Genomic DNA, 11,148 nt, shown 5'->3' on the forward strand with positions numbered 1-11,148 from the left:
CATTCGACGACATTCGACGCCATTCGACGACACTTCGACGCCATTCGACGACATTTCGACGCCATTCGACGCCTTTCAACGCCATTCGACGCCTCCTACGACAAGCCAAAGAAGGCCGCTGAGTCAACCTGGAGCACTTAACTCCAACTGCATGAGAGGTACACCCTACTTGGCATGTACATCTTTATACATATTTGGCTATATTACAGGATGATTGACGACTGGACTACTTCCTTTGTCCGAGCCAAAAAGCAGCTCGAACTCGGAAGTCGGGGGTAGTGTTGGTGGTAAAATGGACCACCCCACAAATACAATTATAGCACCCAAATCCGTCAGCAAGATCGAGCTCATCCAAGTGATCGGGCTCTTCGGCTCATCCAAGTGATCGAGCTCTTCCGCTCTCAAGCTCATCAAGTGATCGGGCTCTTCTAAGTGATCGAGCTCATAGGCCGAGCCGAGCACAGCGAGCCGAGCACAGCAGGCTGCCGAGCACAGCGAGCCGAGCACAGCAGGCTGCCGAGCACAGCAGGCCGAGCACAGCAGGCTGCCGAGCACAGCAGGCCGAGCACAGCAGGCTGCCGAGCACAGCGAGCCGAGCACAGCAGGCTGCCAAGCACAGCGAGCCGAGCACAGCGAGCCGAGCACAGCAGGTTGCCGAGCACAGCAGGCCGAGCACAAAAGGCTGCCGAGCACAGAAGGCCGAGCACAGAAGGCCGAGACCAGAGAGCGCCGACCAGAAAGGCAACCCCGCCGAGCCCATGCCTTAGCCAAATATCCAATCTCCGCCTAACCCTCCAAAGGATCTCACAACTAAATATATGACTCCACTTCAATCTGCCACCATCCCCAAGTTATTAAGGCACAAGATCTCCGCAGGCATTCGGCACACCCTATCATTAATGCATGAGACCCCCTCAGGCCTCCAATGCACTCAGTCATTAAATGAACACGGCTCAAGATGATCTCCGGATCACTGAACCATCAAAGCGTACGGCTCTTTCTGACCACCGGTTCACTCAGCAATCAATGCACTTGTCATCTACGGACCCCAGGCCCACCACGGCCGGCGGTTCAACCACCCCAACGGGTCCGATCAATCGTGACAGCTCCCTGACAGTGACGGTAACCCATTAATTCGCCCAGTCACATTACAGGTAATCCGGCCACCCTCCCTATAAAAGGGGAGCTTCTCCCTCTAAGATGGAGGAGGCCTCTTCCTCCCAAGGGGATTATTTCGGACTTCCACATACAATCCCTCTCTCTTCTTCAAAGTTAAGCCCCCCCTCTGACTTAGGCATCGGAGGGCCGGCGCCGGGGAGCCCGGCCACCGGTTTTCCTTGCAGGACTTGCACACCCCCCGCGGCGGAGGACGCAGCCAGCCGGCGCACCGCCGCCCGCCTCCTACAGCAGCGGAGCTCCTCCTTCCCCGGCTTCACGGCGGCCCCCGGGTCCAAATTCCAGCAACAATATTAACATAATTTCTGCCAAAAAAATATCTCATGACAGTCAATAATATTGCCGTGTTTCCATCTTGCAAAGAAACAAAATTTTTGTCGACTATTTTATTTGCATCCCATAGAGAGATAATATAATAAAGAAATGCAATATTTACCACTAGCAATAGCATAAGCTACAAGCTATAGTTGAAAGAACCTTATGGTTTTGATTTAGTTTTATGCTTTCCTAAAATGACAACATTCGTGGCAAGCACGAAAATCGACGATTAGCATGGCAACATTTTTCAAACATTTAGAAGGGGATCATCCTTACCTTCCTATAATCCTATCATATAAACTCCCATCTTAATTTCAAAGGTTGGCTCTCAACCAGAATTAAAACCTCAATCTCTGCCAATGCAGTAAGGATGATACCATTTATGCAAATGCTCGGTTGTTAATATAAGATCATTTTCAACTATACCTTACAATCATTTTCTAAGATGCAGAACAAGTAAAGAGGGAGATGCTATTGACTTAATGGACTTACTAATATGCAATATGGTGTTAAAGAATACAATTCCTTGAAAAAGAAAATTAGAATTAAAGAAGATAAATATGAAATTTTGTGATATAGAAGTATAAAATTATGACTTTCTTATACCTACTTGATTTGGGTATCAACATGAGTGCATAGAAGCCTCTATAATTCTACTCATACTTTGATTCCATATTTCGTTCTCCTACCGCATAATGTGGCGTAGGCAAAATAAGATGGTAAACAATCCCATGGATGGGTGCAAGGAGGTGCGCTATAAATACCGTGTAAACGATCCTGTAAATGGAGTATCGTTGCTTTGTGATATTCTCAAGCTGGTAAAAGAGTGCGGCTTCTTTCAAACCGCTCATGTACATTAAAAAAGAATAGGGAGGATTATCTTTTTTTTTTTTGCTTAAAGAAAAGGTGAAAGGGGGAGGAGAACCTTCTCCACATAGCAACCCCACATTGGGCCCCTCTCTCATCGAGACATGTGCGATGCGGATAGAAAGCACCCCCTACCCTCTTGGAGGTAGGGGCATACTTATGTTTCTAATACCTTCCCCACCTCGCGGGCCGCTCCACTTACGTGGCAACCTCCTCATAGGTGAGTACGTCATCCCGGTGCCACCTTGGTACCAGCGGACCAGTAGCACTTCCAGACCTCATATCCAAACTTGGAGCATCCGGTCCCCGAATTTAATCGACGTCCGCGCTTTTTGAACCTGGAACCACTTGGTTGGAAGTAGAGCTGATCAAGGGCCTTCTGGCCCGCCCAGCCCGACCCAAAATTTTCGGGCTTGGTCATTAAAAAAAGGCCCATGGGTCGAGCCTGGGCAAGAAAAGCGGCCCAACCAAAAAAACGGACCGGGCCATTCTGGCCCATTTCCAGATTCCAAACAAAGAAAAAATCGGGTCTGTTGGGGCGGATCTATCGGGTTGGGCCGGGCTAGACGGGCCTAGAACTAGATTTATAAAGTCAGGTCGGGCATGGATAAAAATTTAAGCCCGACAGTCGGGCCTGGGCATAGCCATCGGGCCTAATTTCTGCTGTAGAGCCCGGCCCGAGCCCGATCCGGCCCGAATTTTGATCAGGAAAAAAAATCCAACCAAGTGTTGCTTTGAAGTTCGTGCTGCATCAGGCAGGTGAACAGTGGAAGGTCTAAGTTCATGGTGGAGACCGGCGGATGTCAGTGGCGTTGAGGTAAATAGAAGATAAAGCGAAGGAATTGCGATGAAGCCATGAAGGACGCAGTATTTAATGTCATGTGGCGTTGCGCGTGCCGAGCAGCTGGCAAGCAATGATGGCAGGGAGTGGGCGGTGGCTGCAATTTTTTGCGTGCTCCCACTAAACAACACACGAAACTAAAAATATACATATAAATATAAATATAAACACACCGAGGACCGGAAAAAAAAAAAAAAGAAGGAGAAAAAGGAATTTATCAGAAAACCCCCTCGTTTCGACTGAATTGCCCGACCGGGTGGCCCGTCCCGGGACTGCCAAAACGGACGCGGCAGCCGGGGCGGCTTTGGAGAGAGATTCTCGCCAACTCAAGCCCAAAAGGGTAGCGGAGGGATTGGATCAAAAAGTGCAAAGCCATGGTAGGGGTAAAATTTAAAGTAAAAAAAATTAGAAGTTCCTCGGAACTCCGCCCGGCCTCGTGGTCCGTGGGGGTTGGGGGGTGCTCTTGCGGTCAATGGGACGCCGTTTTCTCGTACCAAAGTGTAGAGATAGATAGCCTCTCGTTATCTTATCTTCTCGTGTCGAGTGGGGTGGGTTCCGGACTCGGCCAGGTTAGAGTCTGGCTGACGTGGTACCCGGGATGGAGAGCTGAAATGTTGGGGCAGGCTCGCTCCAATAAGATAAGTATAAATTTTGGAAATTAAAATGTAAATTTTGGAAATTAAAATGGTGTGGATAAATCATTTTCTGAGCTTTTGATTAATATTTTTTTTTGCTAGCTTAGTATTATTACTAATGCTGCAAATGGGTTGGATTGATTCATTACCTGACCCGACTCATTTTAGAGAACTCGTGGGACCGAGTCGAATTCTAAAATTGAACTCGTTCCATTTTTCAGGTTGGGTCTAGGTTTACTGAATTCATATTCGACCAAATTCGATCCGATCCGACCCATTTGATATTTAAGTAATTTTGATTTTCAATCCTACAACCCGACTTAAATTTGTAATATTATTTGGACATGTGGGTTGCAGCTCACGAAGGTGCAAAAACAAGTTCTGGAGCCATAGATAGGTTAACCATAACCAAATTCGATTTGGACTCGACTTAGTTTTGAATTAGACTCGAATTTTTTGAATTAGGTCCAGATTATACACAGACCCGAGCCATCCTGAATGACTCATTAGGTCAAAAATTGTAGCGGTAGACCGATTCGGCCCAATCTTTTATCTGGGTCTAAAATTAGGATCCAAATAAAAAATCGAGTTGGGTCGGGATCACTTATGACCCAACCCTACTCATTTGCACCTCTAATTACTGCTCGTCTGCTTTTCGCCAAGTTGAATCTTGCACAAGGAGCTTGTTGATCCTCTGTATGTAGCATTATTTATTTTTAAAGAAAAATACAAAGATGAATTTATTAGATCCCTTGGACTATGAGTAGAAGCATTGTTGCTTTTGGTTCAAGCAGTCTCCAAGTGCTTGATTGATGCTTATCTTGTCATTATTACACGAAGTAACATGATTGTCTCCTAAAAGCTTATGCTCCATGTAGATTTTCAGCCAAAAAGAACCCCCCAATGTCTAGTTAATGTTCTTTTAGTAAAAACATTTAATTGAGACTGAGCAGCAGTTGTTAATAATAATAATAATAATAATAATAATCCTATTGGCAACCCACAATGAGAGTTGCCCTCTCCTGACACTAAACACTGCAACTTTGATGAAAATAAAATTTAAAGATAAATAGGTAATGCAGTCGATGAGAGACATTGTTAGCAACCTAGATTTGTAGTTCAATTGACATCGATCATGGACAAACAAAGATGGAAACCCTTTTCACTTTAATGTAAAAAAAATATAACTGTGATTGCTTTAATAAAAAGGTTAAAACCAAGTACTTGTATATAATCACAAACTTCCTTTCCCCATCCCAATATATTATTGCATGCTTACCTGTTCAAATGTACCAAAGTCAATAAATTTTCGTACTTGAACTTGGAACAATAAATAATTAGCTGAAAGAAAGTGGTATCGTTCACCAACCTATTAAAATGTCTCTACAGTCTTATCATAAAACTTCGTACATGAGTTTTAACACGAGATCTCTCATCGCCGACAATGTACCATTGGTAAAACGCCTTTAATTTTAGTTTCTACTCCTTCAATTTTTAACAACCTCCCACCCGCTCATAGACACCTCTTCATTTAGGGAGGAAAGTAAGAAATAAAGACAAAAAAAAAGCAGAAGAAATATAAGTATATGAATGTGTGTATAAATATGAGAAATGCATGAATATTTACTGGTATATATGCACCAAATCCAATTCATATCTAAATAGGATCAAAATTTAGAATCCAAGCCTTATTTATTTTAATTTAAAATATATTTTTGTAATTCATATTTTTTTTAGATGATGTTAGATAGAGAATGATTTATTAAATTTTATTGTATTAATAGTGGATTAAAGTGAGAGTGAGTATGGGAGACTATGATTTGAATTGTATGAATTTAAAATACAGAAACAACCTCTTGATACATGAGAATATATATAAGTCTGCGTATATCTGACATTTTCGGACTTTACAATGGTGACATCCCCATGCATTCAATTATCCTTTTTTTTTTTTGTCAATAATGGATTAAAATGGCTAGTTCAATCCACATACAACTCAAGTCTCAACATAATAATCAAAATCTCTGCTATTTTTTTTATGATGCATGACTTTCTTATCCACAAAGCCCCACTATTCGTACAAATATAAAAAGAAAAAAAATAACTACTAAAGCTTCACCTCCAAAACTAATATAGAATATAAATGACCTTAAATACTTTCATCTTCCCCCCAAATCCCTTCTCTTACGTGTTCAAACAACTGCCATTCACAGCTATAATAATCATCAATTTACCCAAAATCTCTAGTTGGACCACCCAAGCTAATGCATGCCATCAACTAATTGGACCAAGGTGACCAGAGGGAGCACGTTTGTGTTCATCTAGCATGGAGTTTAGAAGCTCCATTTATCCATAGAAGAAAAACCTATAATTTGGGGAATATCAAGGCATGAATATCTCTTATTATTAATTGTAATTAAAAAGCTAATAGCAACAGAAATAAACCCAGATAATAACAAAACATGCTTACACACCAATCCGAGCTGCTATCATTTTATCTTTCATTAATATCCTTTACATGGCTCAAAAAAGAAGGAACCCTCCCAAGACAAAACCAAACAAACGTCATGTGCCACATCATGAAAACCTTTCAGTATTTCAATTAAAGCTCTCCATAGAATCAACAGTGGCTTTTAGTTAGAAGTGTAGCTTATTATGGATCAATTGCAGAAACAAAACGAGGAGGACCTCCTCCGGCAGCAAAACTCCGACAAAGTGCTTGTCAAAAGAAACGGATAAACTTATCTCCTTCTATTTGTATCTAATTCAATTTTGGCAAGTGGATTTTATTCTTTTTTCTTAGTTCTTTGCCTGCTATAAATGTCTTCATATAATCAACATTCTAAATATATATATTAATTCTTAGTAGAATAACACAAAAATTATAGGCAGACTTCTTCAAAGTTTCCCAACTCTAGCATACCCTCATCTACTTGTCTTTATTTCATCATTGCAATGCTCATACATTCTGTATGTCCTTTCGATTGTTTTTATTCTGCAATTGGTGCGTGCGATGCTCTTCTCTTTGAACAACCCATAAAATATACAAGGAAATTATGAGTAATAAATTAATTGTAATTTTTCCAGCATCTTAGTTTTTGTGTGCACTTTGTATCCTGCATCAACCGGGATTAGCAGGAGAGATTTCGGGCTTAAAAATTTGAAAAGTATTTTTCGCAATATCTAGGCTTGCATAATTAATTCCACCAAAGATATTTTTGTCACATCTTTCAAAAAGATTAGGATATTATTTAGATTTTTTGATCTTATATAAATACCTAAAATTTATACAGCAAATAATCTGTGAAACTAAACACATCCTTGCATATATAGATTCTTATAATTTTTCAGATTTTTTCTCCGAAAAGTCTTGTCTTTTTTTTTTTTGAATTCTCCGTCAACCGATGCAGCCTTTTGTTTCTGTTTACTTGTTTATTTTTGTGACCAAACAGTCCATGAAGACCGAGTTGAAGCTACAAGTTACTGGTGAAATAATGGGAACACATGCATTTATAAACAAGAAAATTATTTCCTTGCAACTTTTTTTTCTTTTCAAATCCATTCCCCAATGCTGGAAATATGACACGCCAGATGAGGTCAAATCATGGCACATGAAATGTCAACTAGGATGTTCCATGAATCAGGCAGCGAATCTTACCTTTCCATTAAAATTTATACAAGAAAATCTTACAGCTAAAATTAAGTTCTTAGAAGAACGGATCGATATATGAGACCAGGTGGAAACATTCTCCTCCCAATTAATGCCTTTAGCCTGGCCTCCATTTTCCCAACTCCATCAACAAACAAATCATTGGCCTTCTTTTCTTTTCTATGTGCAAGCACAAGCAAAGTAAATATCCGGTTTCTTTTCCTTTTTTTTTTTTTTTTTTTTTGGTTGAAACGAGCCACTCAGGAGAATGTATGCTCCTATGCAAGCATCTAAAGCCACCATCGATCAAAGTTCCAGCAACATAAAGCAAAAGCTTACGATCTTTGCGCCGAGTCTCCTTCCATGCACATGCGATCTGGCCCACCCCAATCTACAGGAGGACATTCTCCTCGGCACGCTAAAACTAAACTCATCTCAAACTCGAAAGGGGCAGCGCAAAAGTAATGGTGGTAGAGAAGTTTAGTAAAATGATAGAAAGAGAAGGAAGGCTGCTAAGTATTCTTTCCTTTTTCTCCTGTACCAGTGTTACCATCTCGCGGTAAAAACGGGGAGGACCAAGGTGGCCAAAAGGACAGAGGCTATGCATGCGTAGAAGTAGGGGGAAGGCGGGGGGGCCCTTGTCATGTCGCCGGTGCTTCCCTTACTGACGGTTTTCCTGGATTTAAACGTCAAATCACATCATCTCTCTCTTCGATCATCTGCTTCCTTCGTTTTGGCCGTCGGATGGCTTTTCAGGGCCAGAGGCTGGCAGGCTCTCCCATATATATTGAGTAGAGCACCCTTGTGGGGGTTTAATGAGAGCTTGTAGCAGCCATTCATGAAGGAGTAGCCAACCATTCATGAAGGAGTAGTCCTCTTTGTAGCCAACCCTTTTCACCACCATCGCCACCACCCTTTCTTTCAAGGAGTAGTGGTGGCTTAGTCTCTCTCTCTCTCTCTCTCTCTCTCTCTCTCTCTCTCTCTCTGGCCAGAGTTATATTTTCTAGTTTTCTCAGAAGACACATCAACAGTAGTGGAAATGACTAAAGATGATAACTTTAAGCTCCTCAAGATACAGGTATCACATCCTTTCCTCCCGTTCTCCTCTCTTTCTCGGTGTATAATATCCTTATAGCGCGCCTCCAGAAAGCGAAGAATGTGAACGGGAGCTATTTTGATGGGTTTGTTTGTATATATGTTGTTTCTTGCAGACGTTCATCCTCAAAGTGAACATACACTGCGATGGATGTAAGCAGGAGGTGAAGAAGATTCTTCAAAGGATCGAAGGTACTTTGTTTTCATATAGCTGTCTTTTCAAGAAAGAAAAAAGTGAGAAAAGTGCCAAAACTTAAGGTGTTTTATTACTTGATGGATTTTATTTTGTTTTATAAATATGGTTTCTTATTTCTTCTTAAATTCGACAGTAAACCAAGGTCTGAAATATCTTGACATGGAAATAAGTAGTTGAAATATTCAAGAGTTGTCTGGGTATCCATTTTATTCATTTTCTTTTACTGTCTCTAACCTTCTGAGTACGACAGTGGCGAGGATGGATAGCGTTGTCCTTCCACCTCTACAGTAAACAAATTGATAGATTTCTTAGCACACATGGAGGTTGTCCTTCTTTTCTGCTTCTTGTGGTTCAGGGCCTTTGTTTGTGTTGATGCGTGACAATCTATTAAGAATTTAAAATATGGAATTGTTCATCAACGAAGATATATCCTTTCTTTTTTGTTTCTTCCTCCCCCTCATCCTAGAATTTATTTTCCTCCGATATGTAAGAATTGTAGTGAGAAATAAAGTTTTGATAGTTTCTTCTCGCTGTTTGGTCATTACCCCAGCTCAAAACTTTGCAATCAGAGAAACAAATATAAGATAATAGTAGTGACATTGCAAGAGGGCAAACTCTGGATACTCCCGGTCCTGTATGACCATCTTGTTCGGCTTGTGCACACATATCTGATCCTTTCTCCATCTCATTCAGGAGTCTATACTGTGAGCATAGATGCAGAGCATCAGAAGGTGACGGTCTCAGGAAATGTGGACTCCAAGACCCTGCTCAAGAAGCTGGCCAGATCAGGCAAGCATGCAGAGCTCTGGACTCAGAAGCCCAACAACCAGAGCCACAAGCCCAACCAGCAGCACCAAGCAGCTGCCCATTCCCTTAAAGATGGCACCAAGAACAACAGAGGCAACCCCAACCAGGCCTTCTTTCAAGGCCTCAAAGCCTTCAAGAACCAGCACGACAAGCTTGATTCCTTCAGCTCCGACGACGACGACTGCGAAGACGACGACGCCGACGCCGACGACGACGACGACGAGGATGACGTTGACGAGCTTCGGATCCTTGGTGAGAAGATGAATCAGCTCAATCTACTGAGGCAGGCAAATAATGCGGCAACAGCAGCAGCAGCAGCTAATGCCAAGAAAAATGGCATTGCTGGTGGGAATGGCAACAATGGAGCAGGAAAGAAAGGTGGTGGAAACCCCAACCAGAATGCAGGGCGCAAGGGCCCAAATGGGCCACCAGACCAGAAGGTCTTAAACGCCGCACTCCCCAACAACAAGATGGGCAATGCTGCCCACTTGGGTGGCGGCAGTCTTAATGCAGGGGAAGGCAGGAGGGTGAGCGACATCAATGGCCTGATGGGCGCCATGGGAGGGCTCCAAGGTCTTGGTGGGAACAATGGCTTGGGGTTCCACCAAGCCCAGCAGCAGCAGCAGCAGCTAGGGACCACCTTCCCCACAGGCTTCCCAGCGAATGGTGGTGGTGTTGGGGGGCTTGGTGGGGCTCATCAGACACCCATGATGGGGAACCTGCAAACCTATCAGAATCATCCATCCGCCATGGTGATGAACCCCAGAGGAGGACTCAACAACAGCAGCATGCTGATGAACGAAAGCAGGTACATGCAACCCCAGATGATGCACAACAGGGCTCCTCAAATCCCTCCATACACTGGCTATTACTATCCCTACCATCCAAGTCCCTATCTCTACCACCAGCCAGAGACTGGAGACTACGGTGCCCATCTTTTCAGTGATGAGAACACCAGTAGTTGTGCTGTCATGTAAAAGGTTATAGATGCACTAGGATCTGAAGGGTGCGAAGTATGTGATAAAAAAGTACTAGGTACTGTTGGTGTTTTTTTTTTTTGGCTTTTTTCCTGTTGTTTAAGGCTTGCTATAAATGGTTCGTATGGTGCTCTATTTGACGCCGATGGCAACCTGTGGTATTTATTTGAAGCAGGTATTAAAAGTTTATAATCCTATATATCTTTCCTATGAGCTGCCTTTTGTACACTGACTTGTTTTCTTTTTTTGGGTTTTGGAGACTGTGCTTGTGGGCTTCTAAGCTCTAATTATGATGTCCATGGGACACTGGCATGGTATGTGGCTTGGTGCATGGCATATTGAATGGATTGTTGATGAGAGGGGGCTGGTCAACCAAGGGTTTTGCTGGCAGAATTTGTCTCTTGCCTTTTATACAGGAGATATCATGACAGTGGAGTAGCTTGCAGCATCCCATGTGACATAAGATTTTCATGGTGGATAAGTTAATAATGAAGTACTGAAATATGATATCTTCATTGTATCAGAGCTTTTGATTCTGCCGAGTATAAAAGTCTGCCACCTGATTATTACTCATGCAATTTGGGTAA

General features: G+C 42.5%; 1 protein-coding gene across 1 annotated transcript; it reads left to right on the forward strand.

Moving 5' to 3' along the window:
* The first annotated feature begins 8,342 nt into the window (after window positions 1-8,342).
* LOC103721563 (heavy metal-associated isoprenylated plant protein 32-like) lies at window positions 8,343-10,774 on the forward strand. The gene is made up of 3 exons (XM_008811829.4): window positions 8,343-8,564; window positions 8,698-8,773; window positions 9,471-10,774. The coding sequence occupies exons 1-3, from the start codon at window positions 8,526-8,528 to the stop codon at window positions 10,559-10,561; spliced, it is 1,206 nt and encodes a 401-aa protein (XP_008810051.2). The 5' UTR covers window positions 8,343-8,525; the 3' UTR covers window positions 10,562-10,774.
* The last annotated feature ends 374 nt before the right edge of the window (window positions 10,775-11,148 follow it).

The sequence above is a fragment of the Phoenix dactylifera genome, chromosome 4, assembly GCF_009389715.1.
Source record: "Phoenix dactylifera cultivar Barhee BC4 chromosome 4, palm_55x_up_171113_PBpolish2nd_filt_p, whole genome shotgun sequence".
Taxonomy (NCBI): domain Eukaryota; kingdom Viridiplantae; phylum Streptophyta; class Magnoliopsida; order Arecales; family Arecaceae; genus Phoenix; species Phoenix dactylifera.